Genomic DNA, 25,531 nt, shown 5'->3' with positions numbered 1-25,531 from the left:
TACAACCAAAAGCTGCAGAGCAGTAAATGGACCTTGGGGTGATATTGTTTGTGGACTAATGGGAACTTTGAAGGTTAACTAATACTCATGTATCAAGTCATGATATGGATGTCACAATAAATCCCTCATATTACAACAATTGCAGTACGATGTCTGAGATCATTAGCACTTTGTATTATTCAAGCAAAGATTCCCTACAGCCTGTGGTGGAATAAGTACTCAGACATTTTGCTTAAGTAGAAGTACCAATACATCAGTGAAATACTCTGTACAAGGAAAAGCCCTGCATTAAAACTTTTACTTGGGTAGAAGTACAAAATTAGCAAAATGTACTTAAAGTACCAAAAGTACTGATTATGCAGAATGGCCCATTTCAGAATAATGTATATGCATTAATGTGTGAGCATCTCTTTAATGTTACAGCTGGTAACTGCTGTGTACTCCTATCAGAATGTATTTCTTTATTATATTTTGTATGAATCATGTGAATCTGAAAAGTAACTAGTCAAAAATATGTTGTGGAATAAAAAGAACAATATTTCTGCTGAATAGAGTAGAAGTATAAAGTAGCATAAAATGGAAACAGTCTTGAAAATAATACTTAAGTAGCAGTAGGGTTAATGTACATAGTTACCTTCCACCACTACAGCCTACAGCTGAGGGCGAGACACTACTTTCTGTGCTCCAAGTACCCCTGTACTGCAGGTTTCTGTTCCTCCCTGATTAGCTCATTAAACACCAGGGAGCAACAAAAACCTGCATCACACTGGCTCTTGAGGATCCAATTACTAGTCAGTTCTGCTGTAAATGTCCAGTCGCATTAAGAAAATCAGTAAACTAGATGCATCAGATGATTGGCTGAAAGGGTCAATGCTTCGTAAGATCATATGTAACTTTTGTGCAGACATTACTGACTGCCAACGAGCAATCGTCTTCTCCTCACTCCTCCCCTGTTCTAAAGCAGGACCTTACAACAACTGGTAGCTGTGGTTTTGGCGAACAGCTCCAGACCGGTTGAACATCCAGTCTAATTACATGTTTCATTTGTATGGTTGAAATCCAGAGAGAGGTTAACAAGGATCATCATCTGTCATCTTATTTTAGGCCTGACCATACATGGATATCCAGGAAACAATTATGAGCCTGCGGGAGGAAATACAGAAGTCTTTATTTAGGCTTTCTACTGTACACGTCCTATTTCCAATAACATCATGAAATACTGAGGACAATCAGTTAGAAAACATGGTGTTGTTTTTTTTAGTAAAGAGCATCATTCATGTATTAAGCCTTAATGGGCATGACTCCAGTTATGCTCCAGTGGTTACATGTTTAAGCCTCCTTATTGGATAGATGAGTTCAATTTATAATTTTTTCTTTGCAAGGTAGTACCTCTCACTTGCTTCTTGTAATTTATTATTAGAAAACTATTAATCTCAAGGTTTTGGTAGACTAGATAGTAAAGAGAAGTAGAAAAAAAACATCCATTTCCCCCGGAAACAAGCATGACCCCGTCTGGCCCTCCTTTCCTCGCTGAGTGGGAGAGTTTGTTTTTTCAACAGGCCACAAACCCTATGGTTTAGCTAAACTATATTTCACTGAAGACTTGAGAGGGGGTGGGGGAAATTTAGTGGCTGAGTGAAACAACTGTGTGTGTGTGTGTGTGTGTGTGTGTGTGTGTGTGTGTGTGTGTGTGTGTGTGTGTGTGTGTGTGTGTGTGTGTGTGTGTGTGCGTGCGTGTGTGAGAGAGTGAGTGCACACATCATTATCGTGCCAATGTGTGTTTGTTTTGAGCTCGCTCTCCCGAACAAATACACCTTGGCGTGTCGACACAGTAAAGGGACATCCGGAAGGAAGTGATGCAATCAATTCAATTAAGCTTACTTATATACAGTTGAGTTTCCTACAGAATATCCACACATCCTGCTTTCACCGCCTCAACCGGCAGCTTCCACACGCGGCTCAGAATACACACTAGGCTCTCCGGTTTGCTGCTACACACACTGAACAAGGACCACTGAGAAAATTCTCACACTAGCTCTGAATCTAACGGATAAAAAGGTAATTGATCATATATTGACTGATTGTATATAATGTTTGTCTGTTTTTTTTACTCCACGCTTTGGTAACTCATATTTTTCTAGCATGCAATCTTACTACATGTAATGGTGATAACCTGATTGTTATTCTTGGTTAACATTATTCAAAACTTTCATTGCTGTTGCGTTATTAGTTAAACAAGTTTTTAAGTTTCTGTTCACTTTTTCTTTATGCGTTTAGCAGTTTAAGTGTAAGAGCAATCTTTGATAGTAACATGTTTTGTATTTTTCAGATGATTTATTAAGTTGAGATTTTGTGGTTTTAAGTTTACCTCAAATTGTCCTTGAGGAATGCAGTATTCAATACTGAATAGAATCACATTAGTAATGATATCAACCACATACTGTATGTCTGTTACAGAATGAAGTTCACCATAATCACATTTTGCCTGATCGGAGCAGTTTTTGCCAACCCAGTAAGTATGCAAACCAGGAAATTTACACAATATGCTAAATATAATGTCAAAGAAACTATAAAGCAGAGGATGCAAGCTAAATGGCTTCAGGTTCTGTGATGACATGCTGTGCATTTACTTACATTTAATTAATATTGTCATTGACTCTTCCGGTTGCAACCATAATAGCATAAGTGTAAACAATCATTTTTGTACTGCTGTTTCTTTTAGTTTTTTGTTTTTTTTTTTGCAATGTGATTTAATTACTACTATACTATATGTCAGCAAAGCAGGAAGGCTCAGTGTAGTTACCTAGCATGCTAGAGGGTCCGGATCACTTAATATGGATCTTGTGCACATCAAGAAACCTTCATGTAAAGTATATTCCTTTTTATAATTATGACCTGTGATTTCTTTCCGAAAGATTTCATTCAATGCAGTTTTGGAATCAAGTGAGCTTGACCCAAACTCGGTGAGTGCTTCTTGAAATTAGTCCTACCTTCACACTATATCACATTTGACTCTTGGTGTTAAAGCGCAGGAACTCAACACTCAGATTTATTCCTCTGACACAGTCAGCAGTAAGCCTAACAATAGGTGTGGTTACTCGAATATTCTCCAGACCTCAAGACCATTTCAGAGACTTTTGTTTACGATAGTGTATGTCTGGACCCATTTATGCAACAACAGATTACCCGGGCGATGGTTGACAAGAACGGGTCTTTAATTAATGTGATGATTGTTTGTGTTGCAGTTTTAAGATATAATTAAACCTATTGTGGTTTGCGCTTACTTTGTTTTTCTTTCCCAGACTGAAAGTGTGTCTGTCTCACAATCATCTGAAAATGACACTTCAGAGCTTCAGGTAATGATTATTTTCAGATGCAGATGACTTTTTGCATCACTTCTGATTGCTGAGTTTGACCTAAATTGGTCTTATTTCTGTTGCAGAGCTCTGAAGAAAATACATCAAGTCAAGTGAGTTATTTTGATTCATCAATCTTCTGCATGACTCAAAAGGAAAAAATCTGCTGATTTTGACGGTGTTCTGTAAACGTGTTTGAATTCACCTCGTAAAATGTATATCTTTTCAGAGTCAGAGTTCAGAGTCAGAATCAGAGTCGTTAGAATCCACATCAGAGGACAAGGTGGGTTTTATCATTGCTCTATTTTTTTACTTTGTTTTCATCAGTAAACTACATGAAGCATGTTATTGCTTGCTTCATAAAACTTAAATTCATCATATTTTATGATGGCACTATAATAGTGCAAACTAATAATAAACATGATGAAAAGAATTACTCGAAGTGAAAGAAAAAATAAAGGAAAGAAAGAAAAATATGTATCCTTGGTGCAGATAAGTAAGTAAGCATTTACTTAAAAAACACATACAATACTGTATGTGTACTTACACTGTATGCTTACAACTTTCTTTTTCCTGCACTCAACTGTTGAAGAAATAAAATGTTGCCTTATTTTCTAAAATGGTATGCTTCTTTTTCACAAACAGACTTCAGAGGAGGGTAACAGTCAATCAGATGAGGATGACGGGGTAAGACCAATTAAATCATGTATTTTGTCAAATCTCGTATGTTTGCCAACTGTTAATGTATTCCTTTCTTCTGATCTCATATTATCATATTATTCACTGTATCTCCACAGACAGACTCTATGGCTGAAACCAGAGATAATAGCATGGGCAGTGAGGAGAATGTTCGAAAGGTGGGATAAACATTTTGCACACTTAAACTATGTCCTGCTTTAGGTGAAATGAAAGTGGATTGACACTATGCTCTGCTTATTCTCTTCATCAGAGTTGGGTTCGAGTGTTTTCAAGTGTCATCAAAGTCCTGAGCGCAGAGGACAACAGCAGCACAGAGGTTAAGGGTCAGTCGCACCACTTGACTGAGAAACAGGCCAATCGTACCTCCACCAGCGCCACTTTCAGACAGAGGACCAACACCGCTAAGGGTCACACAAACCTACCACTGGTGGAGAATCCCAGCGACAGCAGTGACACCACCAGTGACAGCGCAGACAGCAGTGACGTTACTGGTATAACAGCTGTCACCACTTCCAGCAGTGAGAGCACCAGCAGTGAAAGCAATGAGACCAGTGAGGACAGTGACAGCAGCGACGCCAGCAAGAGCTCAGAGGAGAGTAATGCCACTGACAGCTCCGAGCTTCAACAAATCAAAACCCAGGACTGTGTGAATGGAACGCAGAGCTGTGAAAGTGAGGAGCACTTCTTCCAGGATATAGGCGACGATGCTCATTACTCAGTGGACAATCTTATGATGCCAGATGAGGCTGAAAGGGAGTTAAGTCTACGGAGATGATGGCATGCACTTGTTAAGCTATATGTTCCCCACTATGAACTACAATACCATTACATATCCTGTATTGAAGACTTCAGGATAACAAATTTGCTCTTGCCCATCGCTTCTGAATGTTCATTTTGGCATTATAATGTTACCTGCAGCTGAGTGAGCTTTGTGTGTATGATATTGTGATGAAGATGTATCCTAAGCATGTAGTTGTTTTAATGATAATAAACAAATAATATAACCATGGTATTAGGTGCTTGCATGTTTTTATATAATCAGACTTGAGCAATAGTGGAATGTAAATATAAGTACATTTTCTTGTACAGCTTTGAAGTGCTTGAACTTTACCTAAATGTATGCAGCTTTGTACTAACTACTTCACTAGCCTATATTTTAGAAGGAACAGTTGTAGCCTACTTTTGACTCCACTGCCTTTATTTTGTAACTACCATAAAACTAAACAATTGAAAGCCTAGTCCCAATTAGACGCCTGTCCCTTCTACTGGCCAGGTGTGGCTACACTTCTGACAACTTGACTTCTGGTCTGATTTTTACAAAAGTTCTTTGGATGTATTTAAACCTCTGAAAGCCCACCGGTTCACGTGCTTGTGCTTTGCTGCTTAGATTGTTAGATCGATTAAAAACTCCACAATTGAATTGTTTAGTTCATTTTACAGAAACAGTGAGCAATGAAGTATTTTCATTCATATTGTGTCCAGCATTGTAAAGGAATTAAAGGCCTGTCTCATACACTCCTGTCTAGGATGAGTTGGCAAATAAAATCCCAGGCTATTCATTTAAGTTTTACAATAGTTAGTGACTTAGCATGTTACAACTGTATAACTCACAGAATGATTTGCCATAGGCAAACAGTGCCGAATAGTAGCGTTATAACGTAGTTCATTAGCTCTGTCTGCATCTGCATCCAATTGTCAATCAATCAATCAATCAACTTTATTTCAGACACATAGGTCTATATCAGTAAAATAAACTAAAATAAATATAAAGACGCATTACAAGACACCTAGTATAAAATATGTACAAGCTCATATCATAACACATTCCACCATAATTAAAACACATAAAGACATTTGTTCCAATGAGGTATACCTTGTATCACTTTTTGTAGGTTCAGTTAAAGCTAAAATTACCAATTTATTTTTAATTAATCAGCCGACACATAAATTTATGCATAAGACTCCACAATACAGAATGAAGACCGGGAAAATTAGTTGTCACAAACATATGACCTGCACTTGTCCATCTTGGGAACTTAAGCAGGATTCAAAATGCATAATTAAAAGCCACTGGCAGCTTTTTCATTTTCCCTTTAGTATAACTGCACCACAGGTGGGCTGTATAGAGTAGAGTACAGTAAGCTTTAAAAAGAGCTATTTTAACATCATCAGCACACATATGAAATTTCCGTGCCAGCATATTTGCTAGTGCATACAATTTGCAACACTGCTGCTGCATATCATCATCATTACATAAATCATCCCTGATTATATGACCCAAATATCTTACTTTATTCACCACATTTAAAACTTGGTTTGCCAAACAAAAAGTAGGAAAGGTTTGTTTCTGATCCTCCTTGGTTTTGGCAATCATAATAACACTTTTTTCAGGGTTAAATTTTATGTCATGCTGCACACCATACTTTGAGCATACTCTGAGCAGTTGCTGCAGGCCAGCACTATAAGGAGACAGGACAACCAGATCATCAGCGTACATCAGATGGTTAATAAGACTATTCCCCACGATACAACCCGTCTTACATTCTTTTAACTTGTTAGAAAGGTCATCCATATACAAATTAAATAGAACAGGTAACAATATTCCACCTTGTCTGATCCCATTATCACTAGAAAGGGTACAGAAATGCGATTTCCCCATTTAACTTGCATAGTTTATGCATATACCAAAAAAGCAAAATCCTTATCAAGTATGGATGGACCCTTCGCTCTTGTAGTTTTCCAAACAATATACCATGATTAATTTTTGCCAATATCTTTAGACCCAGTTACCCCATCAATACAAGAATGGGAAAGGCAACCTTACTGTTAATAATAACCTTAACTTCTTTCCATAATTGATCAACATTATTTTGCTGAAGCTTTTTGGCCATTGAGTTTGCCCTCATGGCCTGCTCATTTCTTTTAATAAAACGTACAGCATATTTAAATCTGGCATTAGCATATTTTTTATGTTCACACTCCAGGCCATAGCCTTTCCTGATAAGATCCAGTTTTTAAAAGCTTTTCAGGCCTCTTTATGGAGTTCAGATAAATATTAATTCCAGCCTGGTCTGAGATTATGTTTAGAACTTTTTTTTACAGAATAATTTACTGCCCTCATTTAAACAATTCACAATTTTATCATACATTATACACAGGTCAATCTTATGATTTTGGTTCTTACAGTTAATATTGTCACACAGAATAGCACCAATTGGTATGTCCATATTCCGTAGGCTCTTGACCATTCTCTGTGACCAGTCTAATTTCCTATTTTGCTCGTGGTTTTCATAACTGGTGGTCAATTCAGGTGCACTTTCAACATTTAATGTCATAGAGACAGGTATCTGATCTGTTGTGGCCAGACTATACAGTATATTTTGCTTTTGATACTTACAGTACATGTTTGCTTAAAAATACTTCCGTACTTTGATGATGTTACTTTGAGTGTAACGTTAGGATCTGAAAACGTCTTGTGCTGCTATTAGCTAGCTAATTTAGCTACATTAGCTAGAATATGCCTCTTTTGTTGAAGCTTAAATGTTGAGAGGTTTGAGGCAATGTCGGTCGTAAGTCGACGCTGAATTATGTTACGGTGCTATGATTGCATTGCTCTGACACTATTGACATGGCCGGTTAGCTCAGTTGGTTAGAGCGTGGTGCTAATAACGCCAAGGTCGCGGGTTCGATCCCCGTACGGGCCAATTAGCTTTTTCTCTAACGATGAGTGTTCCTTGGGAAGGAACGGTTCAACATTGCTCGCAAACGTATCATCAAATTTTTTATACAGTCGCAGCATGTCAAAGTTTAAATTCCTGAGGTTTGTTTGTTTGCCTTCTATAAGACTTCCACTAGATGGAGGCAAACTCAACACTTAATGCTGCGTTGTTTACTGACAGCTCTGAAAGGCCTTGAAAATCCTCTTTCACTTTCATTTTTAGACCTTTGATTAATTTAAAATTAATCAGAATTATGCTGTCATAACATCGAAAAAGGAAAAAGTCCCATCAAAATCTGTATAACAAAACTAACCAGGGAGTGAGGGAGGTGTCAATCGAGCACTGTCAGGGAACACCCGCACAATCCCAAGACTACTTCTCTGAATGGACTATGGGTGTACAGGGGGTGATCTTTTTCGTCCTTAGGCCTATAATATTCAAGCTATTATCAGATGTCATGGAACCTCTCTGACACAAAAACTTTTTCTGAAAATAATATTATTAACTGTGAGATAAAGCTCCAATAGGAAAGGTTCGTCTCCAAAGCATCTCACTCAGTAATCACACTTGTGTTTCCAGAATGACATTGTCTGGTGCATATTTGATGAAGGCCTTTTCTAAAAGCTTCAAGCTAAAAGCTGAATCAAACTAGTGTTATCTTAATTTGCCGTAGTCTAGCTACATCCCAGAGTGACTCAAACTCATGTACAGCTGCGACAAATGAAAAAGTTTGCCCAAAATTGTTCCATACAAGCTCTACAATTAAAATATATAGATTATTAGTGGATGATGAAAATTAAACTGACACAGGTGTTACTATGGGCATTATCAGGGAAGACATGCTATAATATTAAATGAAAACATCCAGTTTTCACGTCTTAGAAAACATTTATTACAACAAGTTTGAAAATGTGGGAACAATAGATGCAATATTATAATTTCTCAGTGTTGACATTTGGCAACAAACAGTTGAAATCCAACATAAGTGACATGCATCTTTACAGTGACCCTCATCTTAAATCTACTATCAAATGACAAGTTGAAGATGCAGCTAAAGCTATAGATGCACATTGTGTTCCCCTCACATAGTTAAATTTCTTATTTAAACCCGTTTTATAAACATTATATAGAACCATAAATCAGAATTAAGAGGTACGAATAATGCCCAACACACTACAATCCTATGTTGAACCCACAAACATCTGAGGCATTGTATCCTCTTTCAGGTCACTTTCTTAGCTGGGAAAGTGAGACTTCAAGTGCACCTTCAGAGCTGGTATAGTGGGAAGCTCTTTGCGACACATGTGACAGCGGAGAGGTAGTTTCAACAACTCACTGGTTCCTTCTTTGACGGTGACGCTTCCATTTGCTTCAAGCATCTGAATGACATCTGCAGATTAAATAAAGGGGGAACAACATGTACGCGTGTGAATACAAATTTGCAGAAATGGACATAATGTACTACTGTGGAACTGTGAAAAAAAATGTATTGTTCTCACCATGAGACTCAATGAAATAGTCAGTTGTGAACGAGTTCCAGTGCTTTTTGTGCTTTAAACAAGGAGAATCAAAGTCCTGGCTGATCACATGGAGGTGAACGTGACTGTTAAAGAGAATATACCCAGAGTATGTGAATTTGTTGTGTTGACATCACATATGTGCTGATCCTCCTCCTCATGAACTACACGCTCGAATTTGCTTTATTCTATTTTATCTAATTTTAGCATCCGGACCAAATCTTTGAATACTTTATTACAAACTGTGTACACTTTACATTGCTGCCAAACATTTGTCAACATTTTTATACCAATGTACTGGGGTTATTGACTTATATGCACACCATCAATGAATGGCTTCTGATTTCTGTGAATGTCCAAAGCTGGCTTTCTAATTTGCACACTTTGTGGTATTATTTAAGTCTGCAATAAAAATGTTTACAATCAAGGAAGAAAAGTATATACGTAAAATGTTTTCCAGTCGTTGCATCTTCTCTCTTTTTTCATTAAGCTTATAAATGAAAGTCGTAGAAACAGTTTTTCAATTTGACTGAAGCTACAGTATGTGACTTGCTTTAGCTGTACAGTGTAAGGCACAGCAAGGCAAGTGTATTTGTATGGCACATTTCATACACAAAAGCTATTCAAAGGGCTTTATTTAATTAGAAGCAAGCAGGAAATATAGAATAAAACATCAAAACAAAGCTTAAAAGGACATAAACCATAATACTAGACCATTAAAAATGTAAGTGTAAGGTGGAAAATGATGAGTATTTAGGGTTCAATCAAAGGCAGCAGTGAACATTATGCATTAAATGCCTTAAATACTGGAACACCAATTTGGTCTTTCACAGTAATAGCACCATTTAACTCTGGAACGAGCCACCTCCAAAGGTTCTCGGATGACTCCAACACAGAGGCCCTCTAGAGCAGGCTGGTCTTCCTGAGGAGGCTCATGTCCTTCAATGTGCTACGGATGTTCTACCAGAACAGGCCAGTGTCATCTTCTTTGCTGTGGTGTCCTGGGGAGGTGGCATCGGGACTTGTGGCGCCAACAAACTGGGCAAGGTGGTGAAGAAGGACAGCTCGGTGGTGGGGTTGGAACTTGACAGTGTGGAGGCAGTGACTGAGAGGAGGATGAGAGGGAAGCTGAACGCCATCATGGACAACCCCTCTCATCCTTGCTATGCTGAGCTGAGGCAGCTCAGGAGCACTTTCAGCCACAGACTCATCCAGCTCCACGCCTCAAAGTGCCTTGGAGGCTCTTTTGTGTCATCTGCCATCAGACTCCACAACGCAACAGCACCCAACATCTCCCATATTTGGTAATACACTCTTTTTAATTGGACAGAATGTGTATATATTTATATATTTGATCCTGGTGATCACTGATTCATATTTTGTATAATTATTTTGTTGATTACTGATTCTAATTTATTGTATTCTTGTTTTCTTTGCACTACATTTCCCTGTGCTGCTGTGCCAATTTGAATTTCCCCCACGGGTGATCAATAAAGTAACATCGTTTCTTATCTTAAACAGGGGTTTCTTACCTCATACTGGGGATGGCATGGTACCCTGTGCGGAAGCGTAGCGAGTCAACATCTGGGCACTGCTTAACCATCTGGTCAGCAACTTGCTGCATGTGTTTCAGCAGGTCACAGTGCTCTTCACGTAAGGCCTTCAGACTGGAAATGGGCTGCCACGGGAGGACCAGCCAGTGGTAGCGAGCTTTAGGGTATTTATCTTTGATAACTACTACTTTATCGTCCTTGAAAACCTAGACAAAAGGAGACAGTGACTTTTAACATCCTCAGTTGGATTTAACAATAAAGCCACGGCATCACAAATCCGGAGAGATCAGTAAGCATCATACCAACTGTTCCCTCCCCCACCCCTATTTTTTTTTTTTTTTTAATAGCAGCTACCTGCATCTTTGGGTCTTGCATTGAGGTCTTCAGACCTTGGCTCCAATGTCCAAAACTTTCCTGCAAAAAAGTTAAGATAGGTTTTTTGTAGAATCTAACATACTCTTAATATCATAAAAACAACATGTGGACATCATTAAAACAACATTTTGAATATGTGCACTCTCGCTTTCATTCTTGTCTTACACTAGGTTTTGTGGCTTCTCCATGACTGACTGACACCGAGACCTTTTCCGCCTGTTCTGCTGCTTTCATACTCGGAGCCTCACTGTGGCTCTCTCTGTCCTCTTTAGACGGTCTTTTAGTTCCGCTGTGGTCCTCCTTGAACTGTACAGTGTATGGGTAGAGCTGATTGACAATATAAAGCTGCTGTCCGGGCTTCATTTTGACCTCACTGCCCTTACCCACAACTACAGAGTCTATGGAGGTGGGGTTCAAGCCCAGCTTTGGAATAAAGACGGGAGATGAAACACAGAGTGGTATATAAACAGTAGTAGTTAACATTGATGGAGGCAGACTTATCAAAATATTAATTGGATTATTAAATTGGATTATTATTAACATCCAGCAAAACAATTTCTTCATAATGCCTTATGAGTTTCACTCTAATAAAATCAATGTTACTTATGTTTCTTACCTGTTTAACTTTGACATAACCTTTGTTGCATTCTGCTTTCAGTTCAACTGGTTGAAAAGGGGGTGACATTAGCACAGATTAAAGTTTGTTTTTAATAATTTTGGAAGATGTTTTAAAATTAAATATAAAATATATTAAAAATATATGGACATACATAAAACAAACAAACAAAAAAAAGAATAGTCCATCCATTATTTAAACATATATAATAAAAGAAACTGCAATGGGGTATCAGTTATTTAGACCAATTCAAATTCTAATGGTTACAGACAGATAAGATATTAAGTCTAATTTAGTTCTAATGTAATGTTTGAAAAAAACACAGAAAAAGGTACATAATTGGTATCAGTGTATGCTAATTGGCTAATATTAAATTTAAAAGGCACATGGTAAAACTGTTTATCTTTAGATTTGTGGAAATTATGAAAACCAATAAATCATGATTAACAACATTTACAGACACATACACTTCCATGACATTTTCTTGTATGCCGCAGCCATTGTATTAAACAGAAAAGTATCGTTGTGTTACCTTGCTGCCGAGAACATTTTTTGTCTTTAATGGTCGTTTCTGGACCTCGACCCAGGACAACTGTCTGTAGGTGAGGCAGTCGAATGGGTTTATGATTGCCCTCTTCGCTGATAAGCCAGCAAATTGGCATTTTGTCATCTTATATGTAGCTATTGTGTAGCTGCAAAACTGGTTGCAGCCTAGCCCACGCTTGTTTTGGTGACTCTCCTAGTCGCGGGACATTGACGTCACTGGATCAGAATTTCGCCCGTGGTGGAGGCGGGTTAGAAGATTCTGGAAGAGACTCTGTGAGCTGAGGTGTGCTCTGAACTTGTGAGCATTCAACATATTGTCTCCATACAAGGTTGGATATAACGTTAATGATTCAAATGTACATAGTCTGTTTATACCAGTGTCAAATGTTATTATTTAACGTTAGCTTTACGTTAACAACCTAGCTAGCGTGTTAGCATTAGCCAGGCTATCATTGGTTCGGCTAAGGAACGCTAGCTAATAAGGTAACAGTTAGCTTCGTTGGGCCTGATAATTATGAAACCGTGATATGTTTTCACCGTTAACAGGATAACGTTAACGGGTAGTAACATTGTTTAATAACGTTAACGTTACTCGCATTAACCAAAAACCATACACATGTGGTGTTCATATAGTTCGTAGTTGATAGCCCCAGATTTAGGGGAAATTTAACAAAAGTAACAAACATGACGCGTTAAAGTAACGTTACGTTACCGAGATATTATATATTTTGTACATTATTATTTCCCACCGTTTTCCGTGAAATCGTTAGACTTCATGTCAGGCTCACGGCCCAAATAAAAAACGGATAATACAATAGTTAATGACAAACAACCATCATCCTTATCACATGAAATAATCGGCATCACAAATAACTAACATTGCTTATTTTCAAAATGGACAGAGACACCAACGTAAAAAACTGCATAATTGGTAGGATTAACTAACACAATTGATCAGTTACCATGTTCAATATAATCCTGTACTCTGTTGTACTCAGTCACACTCTCCTTGCCTCCTCCCCTCCACGTCAAAACGGTGGCAGAGAATTGAAACTGAAAACCACTGTCACTGAATATCAGTGTATAATAACTGATATGCACACATAACGTTAAATGATCAGAATGCAAAAAAATATATAAAAAAGTGTGTTAAATTCGTTCTTTATTGAAAGCTTGGATTTGTTTTAATGCCGTGTTTTATTTTTTTAGGTCAGGTTTTGTTTTTAATGCAATTTTTTTCCCCATGCCAAAATCTAAGACTGTCCTGGCTCCATTGGTGTACTTATAAATTGGCAACAGGGTGGAAATCTAGACATACATGTGTGCGCGTAACACATGACCCTCATTACTGCCCAATATCTGGCTGCATTTATGCTCATGACTAAACTATAAAATCTTGACACATACAAAAACATGGTGTCATTGTACATTTCTACATAGGGCATTTGCCATACACATATACCAGGTGAACAGTATATAGGGGCATAATGTAAACCCTGAACAGTGCGATGTTCATTTAACTCAGGCCCCATCCACACTATTGCGTTTTTGAATTAAAACGGACACCTTTTGCTACGTTTGCACCTGCACGCGCATGCCCAGTGCACCTGAACGGGTCCTAGCTGTGCGTTTTCAGTCGTTTTAATGTAGACGGAGATCAACTCCAAAACACAGCGGAGACGCTGGTGTGGACAGAGGTCATATTCGTTTTAATTCTCCGTTTGTAAACTAAAACGGGGTAGTGTGGATGGGGCCTCAATGCACTTTTTTTTGTCAGGCATGGTCTTAAAACATTTTAACGCTGATTGTGTTTTGCCTTTCTTTTACTTTTCCAAGGTTGCCCATTAGAGACAAACATGGTTAAGGAAACAGGATTCTATGACACATTGGGTGTAAAACCTAATGCTACTCCTGATGAACTGAAAAGGGCCTACCGCAAACTAGCGCTGAAATATCATCCTGACAAAAATCCTACAGAAGGAGAGAAGGTAAGTACCTATTGTTACACTCATAAACATGAACATTAGTAGCTTTAAAATGTACATACATTTGAAATTGTTTTCTTTCAAATGGCATTGTTCTTTTATTGAAATACAGCCTAATTGATGTGCAAAATCTATCTGGATGTTACATATTACTAGATGAAATAATGTAATGGATCGTATGAAACTGGGTACGAGTAGTTTTTGTTAAAGGAGCGATGTGTAGGATTTAGTGGCATCTAGCGGTGGTTGCAACCAACTGAATATTGCATGCCTCACGGTGGCCGCAAAAAACGCGAATGGCCCTGATACCAGTGTTTGTGTCTGTTCTGGGCTACCATAGAAACATAGCAGACTCCATAGAAGATGCTGTGGAAGAGAACCATAGATGTATTTTTAAAAATGAATCTCCACCCAGAAGTCTGAACCCTCATTAGGGGGTGGGAACCTCTAGGCACTTCACGATTCTATTCGGTTAAGATTGAGATTACTATGATGTGATTATGAAACAATTATCGATGCATCTTTATTTTCTAAACAGGATTTCTTTTTTGTCACTGTGTGACTACTAGGTGCTTTTAAAGCAAAGTATTTGTAATGATCCAACCAAGTAGGAAGTAATGACATGCGGCTAATTAACATTACTTCCTATAAATTTAGCAAATGTTACAGAGCAGCCAAACACTCTGTGAGCTTTCCTGTCCAGCTTCCAGGCTGGAGTCTGAAGCCGAGCGGAGATGTAAGCTAGCACTAACTGCCTCCATTTTCCAGAGTCGAGGAAACAACAGACAGACTTTTATTAACAGACACACTGTGACGTACACTGTACATTTACTGCCAAACTGACAACTTCCTGGTGATCTTTTCTCTGTTACGCTCACTTTCACTGTCCTTTTCTGCCACCTGTCGTGGACATGTCCTTTGAAGAATGAGGAGAGGGAGCAAGCCAAGCGTTGAGTGTTACCATGCTCTCACAGTGTGCACAGTGTACTAGTAGTAGTTAGTTTAGCAGCACCCGGGTGCTGCGCTTTTGCGTTCCGTCAACATTAATTCTTTTGATATTTGTGAACTGTTTCAGAATCGTCTATATCCGACTCACGATGCAAATAACTAATTTACTCAGTTTCATGCAAACAGCATTATATACTTAGTATGGCTGGGCGACCAAAAAGTCATATCCCGTTACTGTTAGGCAGAATTCTGTTACAAAATATATAACGGTATTTTCTGCTAAGTGGGCTGGGGGGTTTAGCGGGCATGTTTTTACTATTTGTAGTAACTTGGCTTGTTTTATTATTTCACCCTTTTAACTATATTTCATTCTCCATCTTAAGTGGAACTCTTCACCTCCTTCAGTTCTCTTCACACTCACAGACCTAACATAGCCTACCTATGCTGCAAACAGGTCACCGTGCCCCGCTTCTTTCCGTCCCTTTCTCCCTGTACATCTGTTCCGGTGACTTTTACATCAGTAGTAGGGTACGTTGTATAAAGTCGCCAGAAAAAAACAGCACGTGTCTTCTGGACTTTTCCACCCCGATTCCGTTCACAGCAGCAGCGCCGCATGTTGAGGAGGCGAGTTAACAACGTAGCTTATCAAAACAAAACCAACGTGGTAGCTAACGAATAACATCTGACAGTTGTGTTCACTGTCACTTCACCTGGTCCGCTCTTGTAAAATAGTCACTGTGTCGTGCTTTGTAACGTAATCACTCTGTTTCTCTTATAAATGCTAAAATGTGTCGCCTAACCTGGCTGGACCGCCATGGTAAAGTGTAGGGATGCACCGAATGTAGCAAAACAAAGCACTTTCAGTGTTCGGCCTAATAAGTCAAAAGACCGAATAAATTTTATCGAACAATTATGTTGACATGTCGCCAATGTGGAAGCATTTTAAAGTGTCTGAGAAAGAACCAAAAATCGCCGTTTGCGGACACAGTTCTGCTCAATTGTCTCCTACCACATCCACTCCATTGGTGGCTGACTTCTTAGAAAAGGCAACAAACGGTCTGACCCGCTTTGAGTGTGTCTGTCACTTGTTTGTGAGAAGGCCATTAAGCTAGCCACACTTAATTTGGACTGCACACGTATTCAAGCCTTTATGGTAAATCCACTGAAATGGACCAGCGCGAGCTGACAGGCAGGTTAGCGACTTTGGCCTTGTCACTTTCTCTTTACAAAGACAAGTGTTGCAGTATGAGAGTGCTATCTGAAGAGAGGCTATGGAGTCGTCATGTTGCACAATACGAGATCCACATACAACATCATTTATCAAATTGGGTCGGGCTTGATGAATTTAGCGCGAAGATACACATGTGACAAGGTCCGGTTTTCAAAATAAGGTGACTATACAGTATGGAAATAAGATTAATTGGAATATATTCACAGAAAGTACAACACAAATTATATGAGTACATTAAAAATTAAAGCTGCAAGCAGCGTTGGGCAGGCCCTCGCACATGTAGCGCATTGAGGTGTGAGGCGGCCGTGTTGCAGATTCTGGAGCTCTGCAAGTGTTGCTTTGAATTTCCAGTGCGCTTCAGACGCTGAACAAACGTGTTAATCATCACTTCCTGTGTCCCCTTCATGGGGAAAACTCACCGTTTGTACAACTTTTAATTGTCAAAGGCTTTAGAGTAGACAGGGAAAACCTGATTTCGGTCGGACTAATTCTCTAGGAGGAGTTTAAGTATGGAGTGTGTAAAAATCCAAAAATAACCATGAAATTCAAAATGGCCGACTTCCTGTTGTGTGCCACACTGTCAACTGCAAAGTCACGAGTTTTACAACATGGCTTCATCAATGCGTTATGGGTTTTCTGGGACAATTTTGAAGTTGATACGTCCAACCTGCTAGGAGTAGTACATTACAGCGTAAAATGTGCCATTTCCTGTTGCCAGCAGGTGGCGCTATGACTTTGAGTGAAAACTGGCATGTCGATGTGTTCAGAGCGGGACTATTGTTATACTTACCAAATTTGGTGCAGATGTGAACATGTGTACTGAACATCTGTACATCTTCCTGTTTCATGGCGAATCACCAATTTTAGATGACACGCCACATGCAAACTTGTAATAACCGTTATACCGTTAACTTTTAATGGTCAATGGGTTTTTAGAGTGTCCAGCGACAATTTGAAGTTGATCGGACTAAATCCCTAGGAGGAGTTTGTTAAAGTACAAAGTGTGTAAATCGGCAAAAAATGACCATTAAATCCAAAATGGCCGGGTGTTGGGTGTCAGGCATTGCTCCAAGAGGCTTTTTTGTATGTGTCACAGAAATTTCATACAGGTGAAACGTGCTACGGAGGCTGCTTCGTTCTTGTCCAGCAGGTGGCACTACGACTGTTGGTGAATGTCGGCATGTACATGTGTTCAGGGCGGGACTGATATTAAACATGTAAAATTTGGTACAGATCTGAGCTTTTACAATCAAGTTACAACAACTTCCTGGGTCACGGCGAAGCGTAGGACTTCGCCGCCATGCCACTGCCACTTTGTTAACCGAAAACTCACAAGTTTTACATCACGGCCTCATGGCGCTATGACTTCGAGTGAATATTGGCATATGGATGTGTTCAGAGCAGGACTATTTTTATACTCATAAAATTTGGTGCAGATGTGATGATGTGTATTGAGTTGTAACTTCCTATTTCATGGCGAATCACCAATTTTTGATGACACGCCACGGGCAAACTGGTCGACTTGAATAATTTTTAATCATCAATGGGTTTAGAGTTTGAAATTGATCGGACTAAATCCCTGGGGGGGGGGCGAAACCCATAAAATATGAAATTTCACCGAGTCTGAATTATTGCAAAGTTTGGTGACTTTTTGAGTATGTTTAGGCCCCCAAAATTGAGGTTACTTTGCAGGAAAAAAAAATAATAATAATCCTTTAAATTTCAATAGGGACCTCACATGGTTCGTGCTCAGGCCCTAATAAATGGAAACATGAAATTTACTTTATCACCCACCATAGTCTCTCCAAATCCTGTGGGAAACACATGAGTAAAAAGCTCATTTTGACTATTTAATTTATGCAATGGTAAAAAAAAAAAAAAAAGGCAAATTAATTTTTAATTTTAAAATTTTTTAAAAACCTTGTTCACTATTTAGTATTCGGGAAAGTTTTTCATTATATTCACTTTTGGCTTCGGCCAAGAATTTTCATTTGGGTGCATCCCTAGTTAAGTTTGGGAAACACTGACTGAACCTTTGTTTTTTTTTCTTTTTACAAGCCAGGTCTTCGGCAGTGTCGACCAGCACTGTGTCCCTCTCCATGTTGTTAGAGAGTTTGTGAGTAGACTGCTGCGTGCAGACGCAGAGGGAGGGGTGGGGCTGCGCGGTGAGGGAGAGAGAGTAACAAACACTGGCAGGATGTTACGGAAACATATTAATTAACTCAACATCAAACTATATCGGTATTAACGGTATTGTCTAATTTTATATCTCTTGAAATTATATCGGTATACCTCATTATACCGATATACCGCCCAGCCCTAATACTTAGATTTAAACTTCTTTTTTCTTGAAGGTACTCCTTCCATATTTGTTCACCTTTTTTTAACGTCTTCTTTATTAACCCCGTCTTCTCAGGGTCTCCAGTGACATGATGATGTCCTCTGATATGAGTGAATGCTGTGTTCGGGTGCTGCTGCATCTTAGTGCAGCTTTTGATACTGACTTAACGGGAACACGCCTCAGAGTCTGTAAGTGTATAAGCCGGGATTTGGCCATTAGAACTGGATACAGTGATGCCGCTCATCCTTGCTTCCAGTTTTGCCCAGTGGTCCCTATTGCAACAAAAAATTTCCCTGCGGCCCAAAAAAGTTTTTTCCCCATAGGCTACCACTATAATGCCGTTTTTCCATTACCAGTACCAGCTCTGCTCGACTCGACTCGGTTTTGGCTCGCTGTCCTCCGTTTTCCATTGCAGATAGTACCCAGAGATGGTACCCCTCAATGTAGCGGGTTGTCATAGCAACGCCACCACAACTGCCGCAACGTAATGTTCAATGAGACACACACGCAACCCACATACAGCTGTCTCTTGATTTAAGTTAAAACGTTTCAACATTACTCAGAATGTAAAGACAGATAAACCATATGAAGACCTTACAGCTGTGTTTTCCTCTGCCGTTGTTGCAGCGGTTGTTGTGACAGTGGGACCAGAGGGCTCTGTGAGCGGGCGGCTGGCCGGCCTTTCTGCTGCTGGCCTCTGTCTGGCGCGCACGATGATGATTCAGTGAATAGTGACGATTCTCTCTGACCAATCAATAATCTACTGTGTTTTCACGTCACATTTTAGTATCGCCTCAGCTCGCTTGGAACCTTGACGGAGGTGATACAAAAAAAAGTACCTGGTAGCAGGTACAGGTACAACTTTTCCACTATGGAAAACCAAAAAAAGGCAAGTAGAGTCGATGCGAGTCGAGCTGGTACCGTGCAGTGGAAAAGGGCTGTAAAAGACATCTGTAAAACTGTTGACAGGACACCTCCAACTGCAAACACAACGATTCTTGTTTTTAGGTGATTATACACAAATTAAAACATAATTATGAATATTATCGTCATATGTTACAAATCCAGCCCTCTATTTTTGTTGCTCTTTGGGAGATTTATCTAAATGTTCTTGTTACATTGGTAAAAGTAATATTTGAAGAGCTCAGTCATTATCAGTTCACTTATCCTTTTGCACACAGTATCAAAGAGCTAAATACATTTTAAACAGCTGGATATTAAGCAATGCCTTTTGATTCTCTTCAAAGAAGCATGTGTTTTTGTTTCTTGTCTTTGTAGTTCAAGCAGATCTCACAGGCATACGAGGTGTTGTCAGATGCCAAGAAGAGAGAGCTATACGACCGTGGAGGTGAAAAAGCTATAAAGGAAGGAGGCACCGGTGGTGGTGGTGGAGGGAGCTTTGCATCGCCCATGGACATCTTTGACTTGTTTTTTGGTGGGGGCAGTCGGATGCACAGAGAGCGAAAAGGTACGCAAATGTTAGAGGAATAATCACGGAGCTGAGAGGATCCATGAAATGTGTAAAATATGAGTATTTATGAGGCAGGGCTCAACATTAAACTTTTTTGCAACTGGCCGCAGTGGGTTTGAAACTTAAGCCTCGAATATACTCGGGAGCGGACGCGGACGGCTACCGACCACGCGGACTACTTCTGTTTATACTACTTTCTGCAGTCAGCTTGGCGGACATGTTCCACACATGCGCAGTAATAGGTTGGTGCCCTGCTAGCGCTAGTCTGCGGACAGGTCTGCGCGGTCACAAAAATCTCGGGAGGCTCGCAGACGTCCGCACAGTCCCTACCCTCTGATGACGATTTTTTCATCTTGCGGATGTGGAAAGTATAATCCTTGCCTTACTGGCCCAAAGACAATTTTAACTGGCCCTCCTTCCAAAAGTTATTTATCAGTGTTACAGCAAAACCAAAAACTTATAAGTTAAGTTATACTGTTAACATGTTATGTTATTAAATACATCCTGGATATCTAAAAACTAAACTAAAATGTAATCACAGTTTAGGCTTGTTTATTTAAGCATGTTTAGTATGTAACATGAAAGGAAACGGTTATTAAACACAACCTTATTCTGAGAAACTGTGTTGCTAATATATGTGATTTGTCTTGCCCCAGGGAAAAACATTGTTCATCAGATTTCAGTGACGCTGGAAGATCTTTATAATGGAGCTACAAGAAAACTTGCTCTCCAGAAGAATACTATTTGTGAGAGATGTGAAGGTACGTCTTTTGCTAATGCAAGTTACGTTCTACATGCTGTTGTTAGTGTCTGTCACTGGACTTGTTAAGTAATCCAGGTAGGATTTTCAGCACACGCAGGTCCAAGCAGGCAGTAAAAAGGCTCTTTGTCTAAAAACAAAACAGTCTTGTAAAAGTGATCCAGTCTTTGCTCACCACAGTTTATATCCTGTAAAAAGCCAAACCTAAAACAAAAATAGCCTTCATCTTTGTTAACCAGTGTGCTGACCCAGAAAATAATTTTACTTGGCAGGTCGTGGGAGTCGAAAAGGAGCTGCACAGATGTGCATGACCTGCCATGGCACAGGCATGCAAGTCCGCATGCATCAGCTAATACCAGGTATGGTCCAGCAAGTGTCCACAGTATGCCACAGCTGTCAGGGCCAAGGACAGAGAATCAGCCACAAGGACCGCTGCAAAGCATGTGGGGGTCGAAAGATCCTGCGCCAGAAGAAGATCTTGGAGGTCCACATTGACAAAGGTGAGTGAAGGGAGAGTTTATTTAAATGCACCTGTTAGTTTGAAGATCAAACGAGAAAACCAAATATTGTAAGTTCATCACTTTGTCACTTAACTGCCACAGGAATGAGAGATGGCCAGAAGATCGTTTTCCATGGAGAGGGAGACCAGGAGCCAGGAATTGAGCCAGGTGATATAATCATTGTCTTGGACCAGCGAGAACATCCACATTTCACCAGGTAATATATTCTCTGTTATCAAGTCCCTTGTTTCTGATGTAATCTGCGCTGGCAGATGTAGTTATGATGCAATTATTTTCCAATAAAATGAGAGCAATGTGTATAGGAGAAATATACACAGTATGTACCGGGAATATATTGAACAGTTCTGTTCACCAGAGGTCAAAGTCCCATTTTACTTTGCAGTCTGTTGAACATGATTTAAAATAAAACTTGAAGAATTACATATTTATTAAATCTACACTTATTAGTAGTTGGCATGCTAACCTGCGCTACATAGCAGCACACAACATTTTTAAAACATCCAGTCCACCCAGTAAAATCATATCTGCTTTTGTTTTGGATTTTTTTTCTTCCATCTTGTTTTGCTGTTCAGGAGAGGAGAGGACCTGGTCATGTCGATGCAGTTACAGCTGGTTGAGGCTTTGTGTGGTTTCAAGAAGCCAGTTCAGACACTGGACAACAGAACAATCCTCATCACCTCACATCCAGGTAAACAAATTCATTAAAGGTGCAGCAATCCTTTTAAATTCAGACGTTCAGTTGGCAGTCAGACTTAAACGTGTTACATTTAGAAAAGTTGGTGGTGACTAAAGAAAATTAGGCAAACATTTACAGCAGGATGTGTAAGAGTTGCAGTAAAGGGCTGGAAATCCACTTTTCAGATGTGCCTGCAGAGAGTTTTATTTTTTTTTTATTGGCCTTGTGAATGCAGGCATAATAATAATAATAATAAGACTGAATCCATCACTATTTTTGATCGAGTGATTTTCATATTAGTTAAAAGGGCTGGTTAACCTAACAGACATCAGTTGTTTAATCTGCATTTTAGCGCTCAAGTCCCGACCCAACGTTCTTGCTCTTCTGTGTTGTACAATGCATTTGTGGAGAGGTGATTGATTTCACAAGTGTTTCGGGACTGCACACTCTACACTGCACTTCATTGTATTGTTGCTCCACTGATAAAATGTGTGAATTAAGCTGCTTAATGTTAATGGCCTTTTAAATCGGTCAATCTGATACGTTTGTAAACTTCTCCATCAGATCTGAGCCACTGGTGGGGTCTGGTGCTTTACGAAAGAGTGCATCCAGTGTCTATTTTTTTCCCCCCGAAACGGTTACAAAACTATTTGCTGAAATGATATATAACAAAATGGGTAGAAAAATGATATTTATAATAAATAAATATGTATTTGTACTACACTTTTTTTGTTACCAAAAACATTTTTTATATTTACTTAGCTTTCCCTCTACTGTAAAGCCCCCAAAATAGATTCATTTCTTACTCAGTCCATTTACATAAACTGAGAATAAATAAATGATGACCCGAGTCCCTCTGCTTTTATTAGGCATTGGCAAGATTTTTTAAAATGACAAAAGAATGTAGTTTAATAAAGTTTTGTGTTGTCAGATTTTCATGGCTATGCTGGCCTGTGTTTTATTTATTTATTTATTTTTTTTTTGTTGTGTTTTTTATCACAGGGGAATTGATCAAGCCTGGAGACACGAAGTGCGTCTTGAATGAAGGGATGCCCATGCATCGCAGGCCGTTTGAGAAGGGACGTCTTATTATTCACTTCTCGGTAAGGAGCCTTTTTATTACCCAATTGTTTAAATCTATTTTCTTCTTTCTGCTCTGTTTTTATTTTTTAGAAAATAAATCTACAGCAGTCTCACACACACAAACTTGTACAAAATGCTCATCTCCTGTCCTGTAATAATAAACCACACACTTGCCACACCTATACTATATCATAGCAACCCTCACCTTGCACTCAAGCCTTATGGTCTGAGTCTTTGTAATGTAAAGCTTGGGTCACTGTATGCACTGTACAGAACTGTGAACATGGTTGCTGTAATCGAGTTGTTTACGGTTGTTTCTTCAGGTGGTGTTCCCACAAGCCAACTTTCTCCCCAAGGACAAGCTGAAGGAGCTGGAGCACTACCTCCCAGAAAAGAGAGACGCAGAGCAGCCAGACAGTATGGACGATGACCTCTACATCTACGCCGACCTGGAGGACTGTGACTTGGAGAACAGAAAAAGACACAGCCATCAGTACCACTACATGGATGAAGACGACTACGCTAGCACTGGAGGTGTGCAGTGCCAGACGTCTTAAATAACAACTGGCCCCGTCTTATTCCAGAAGCCTATTCCCTCATCTCTAAAGCAAAGCACCTTTCTGGAATTTTGTGCACTTTTTATTTAATTACTTTTCTCGTAACCGTTTTCTTTCAAGCCAAATCATAATACTGTGTCCCAACAACCTCCCGATTTAGTGTAATACTTTTTGGACAGAGTAGAGTACCTTCAAATTTCAGGACTAAACTTGGATGTGGGTGAATGGGATTTCTCGTCATCTCTGGGACTTTATTTCAAATATTCATTTCTTTTTCCAATCGCACTGTGATTAGAGGCACGAGGGCTGTTATTACATAGGTTTCAGGAGAAAGAAAAACTTCTTTGTCTAAACAAAGACTGCCTGCTTTTTATGCAGTTACACTAAAACTGATGCCAATATTAATATGAAAATAATCTTCTTTTTTTTTTTTTTTAAGTGTTACTAAATCAGATGTTGTGAACCACTTGTTGATTACTTGTTAAGTCTGCTGCGTGTGAAGACCCAATCTTCAGACGGTGGTGGAGAGGGATATGCACCCAGACTCGATTTAAAACATTTATGCTGTTTTACCCTTTCAAGGGCTATTTTTCTAGACATTTCTAAACAATCTTGAAAAGATGACTCAAGTTGGGAGTAAAGGTGATAATGATTCAGACTTGGCGGTATGTAGGTTCAAGCCACTAAAATATAGATTACTCAAGCTAATTTAGTTTAATATTTTTTGAGCTGCAATCAGTCGTCTGTGGTGATGCCCACACATTTGTTTTTGTTTTGGAAACCTTGTGTGGAATGTGGAGCATCCCATTTGTACAAGTTTGATATGAGCCAATATGTCTCCAGATAATGGCAGGGTAGGTATTCAAAAAACAAAAGGTCAAAGACGAATAAGAAGTCACTTTGTTTTAACACATTCTTTTTAACAGTGCAGGGAAGGTTTCAGATTTCATGTTCCAGATTTGATGTGCGTTGTTGGGGTTTTACTTGGATAAGTTATCCAGATACCTTTATTTCAGTTATGTGATTTTAAAAAATCATTTGAAGATAAAGTCCGTTATATCTATGGTCATAAGGCCTAAATCTGGAATTTAAATTGCAAGTTTTAATCAAAGTAGCAAGATAAACTCGTTTATGTTTTTTTGCTAATGTTGGCCCACACGCTATAAAATGTATTTTTTTTGTTGTTTTTTTTGTATTTCTAGTCCTAATTGTAAATGCCAAATGGGTTGGTGGGAGGTTATGGAGGGCACACCTGATACCTCATTGTTGTGTCTGCCTGTTTGAAAGCCTTATCATAACTTAACTTGAAGCTACTTTTTAATGCAGGTTTTCTTTTTTTCTTTTTTGCCTTGGATATTGTAACTATTCTCACCAGAAGGGAGAATCTTTTTTCAATTCTTTCACATTTGTTCTTGAAGCAGATGCAAATTTTATGAGTACTCACAATGTCAGGGGAACTCAACTCAAGTTAAACTCAAATAAGTGTTGTCAAGTTGTTAATTTGACTGTATGTGTTAGGACCAATGATCTTGTTTATGCTCATGTTTTCTAAATAAATGCAGTGTGACAGTCTCAAA

General features: G+C 39.1%; 4 protein-coding genes and 1 non-coding gene across 11 annotated transcripts in view; 3 read left to right on the top strand and 2 right to left on the bottom strand.

The window, feature by feature from the left end:
- Positions 1–13,443, bottom strand: part of sparcl1 (SPARC-like 1) — a 20,731-nt gene extending 7,288 nt beyond the window's left edge. Inside the window, exon 1 of one of the 2 annotated variants that reach the window (XM_046046613.1) lies at positions 13,344–13,443. The gene's annotated coding sequence lies outside the window, so the exon portion shown is untranslated. The remainder of the gene's footprint in view (positions 1–13,343) is intronic. The other variant, XM_046046614.1, reaches the window with a different exon arrangement.
- On the top strand, positions 2,009–4,830 carry scpp1 (secretory calcium-binding phosphoprotein 1). Its single transcript, XM_046047220.1, has 9 exons — positions 2,009–2,058; positions 2,458–2,512; positions 2,916–2,963; positions 3,303–3,356; positions 3,443–3,469; positions 3,586–3,639; positions 4,002–4,035; positions 4,152–4,213; positions 4,306–4,830. Exons 2-9 carry the CDS (start codon positions 2,459–2,461, stop codon positions 4,828–4,830), a joined length of 858 nt encoding a protein of 285 aa, XP_045903176.1. The 5' UTR covers positions 2,009–2,058; position 2,458.
- trnai-aau lies at positions 7,686–7,759 on the top strand. The gene has a single exon. It is a non-coding gene; the product is annotated as a tRNA-Ile (tRNA).
- aptx (aprataxin) lies at positions 8,643–12,731 on the bottom strand. Of its 5 annotated transcripts, none has more exons than XM_046046619.1 (7): positions 12,368–12,725; positions 11,836–11,882; positions 11,385–11,525; positions 11,199–11,258; positions 10,824–11,050; positions 9,274–9,377; positions 8,643–9,164 (listed from the first exon to the last, which is right to left on the bottom strand). In XM_046046619.1, exons 1-7 carry the CDS (start codon positions 12,495–12,497, stop codon positions 9,010–9,012), a joined length of 864 nt encoding a protein of 287 aa, XP_045902575.1. In that variant the 5' UTR covers positions 12,498–12,725; the 3' UTR covers positions 8,643–9,009. The 5 variants fall into 5 exon arrangements, with proteins under 5 accessions (XP_045902575.1, XP_045902573.1, XP_045902576.1 ...); XM_046046617.1 differs by having other exon boundaries at positions 11,385–11,642; positions 12,368–12,669; XM_046046620.1 differs by lacking the exon at positions 11,836–11,882 and having other exon boundaries at positions 12,368–12,724.
- On the top strand, positions 12,560–25,531 carry dnaja1 (DnaJ heat shock protein family (Hsp40) member A1). 2 transcript variants are annotated; one of them, XM_046046615.1, is made up of 9 exons: positions 12,560–12,710; positions 14,218–14,369; positions 20,165–20,354; positions 21,014–21,118; positions 21,390–21,617; positions 21,720–21,834; positions 22,211–22,326; positions 23,317–23,417; positions 23,721–25,531. In XM_046046615.1, exons 2-9 carry the CDS (start codon positions 14,238–14,240, stop codon positions 23,952–23,954), a joined length of 1,221 nt encoding a protein of 406 aa, XP_045902571.1. In that variant the 5' UTR covers positions 12,560–12,710; positions 14,218–14,237; the 3' UTR covers positions 23,955–25,531. The 2 variants fall into 2 exon arrangements, with proteins under 2 accessions (XP_045902571.1, XP_045902572.1); XM_046046616.1 differs by lacking the exon at positions 12,560–12,710 and adding an exon at positions 12,746–12,864.

The sequence above is a fragment of the Micropterus dolomieu genome, linkage group LG04 (assembly GCF_021292245.1).
Source record: "Micropterus dolomieu isolate WLL.071019.BEF.003 ecotype Adirondacks linkage group LG04, ASM2129224v1, whole genome shotgun sequence".
Lineage (NCBI taxonomy): Eukaryota > Metazoa > Chordata > Actinopteri > Centrarchiformes > Centrarchidae > Micropterus > Micropterus dolomieu.
The sequence above is the reverse complement of the archived record's forward strand: the minus strand, read 5'-3'. Positions and strand labels throughout refer to the sequence as shown.

Coding starts and splice junctions, on each gene's coding strand:
- dnaja1 (XM_046046615.1), top strand. CDS start 14,238: ATGGTTAAGGAAACAGGATTCTATGACACATTGGGTGTAAAACCTAAT. Junction 14,370..20,164: donor ATCCTACAGAAGGAGAGAAG/GTAAGTACCTAT, acceptor TTGTCTTTGTAG/TTCAAGCAGATCTCACAGGC. Junction 22,327..23,316: donor CCTCATCACCTCACATCCAG/GTAAACAAATTC, acceptor TTTTTATCACAG/GGGAATTGATCAAGCCTGGA.
- scpp1 (XM_046047220.1), top strand. CDS start 2,459: ATGAAGTTCACCATAATCACATTTTGCCTGATCGGAGCAGTTTTTGCC. Junction 2,964..3,302: donor GTGAGCTTGACCCAAACTCG/GTGAGTGCTTCT, acceptor TTTCTTTCCCAG/ACTGAAAGTGTGTCTGTCTC. Junction 4,214..4,305: donor GTGAGGAGAATGTTCGAAAG/GTGGGATAAACA, acceptor TCTCTTCATCAG/AGTTGGGTTCGAGTGTTTTC.
- aptx (XM_046046617.1), bottom strand. CDS start 12,497: ATGCCAATTTGCTGGCTTATCAGCGAAGAGGGCAATCATAAACCCATT. Junction 11,259..11,384: donor GAGAAGCCACAAAACCTAGT/GTAAGACAAGAA, acceptor ACTTTTTTGCAG/GAAAGTTTTGGACATTGGAG. Junction 9,165..9,273: donor CTATTTCATTGAGTCTCATG/GTGAGAACAATA, acceptor TTTAATCTGCAG/ATGTCATTCAGATGCTTGAA.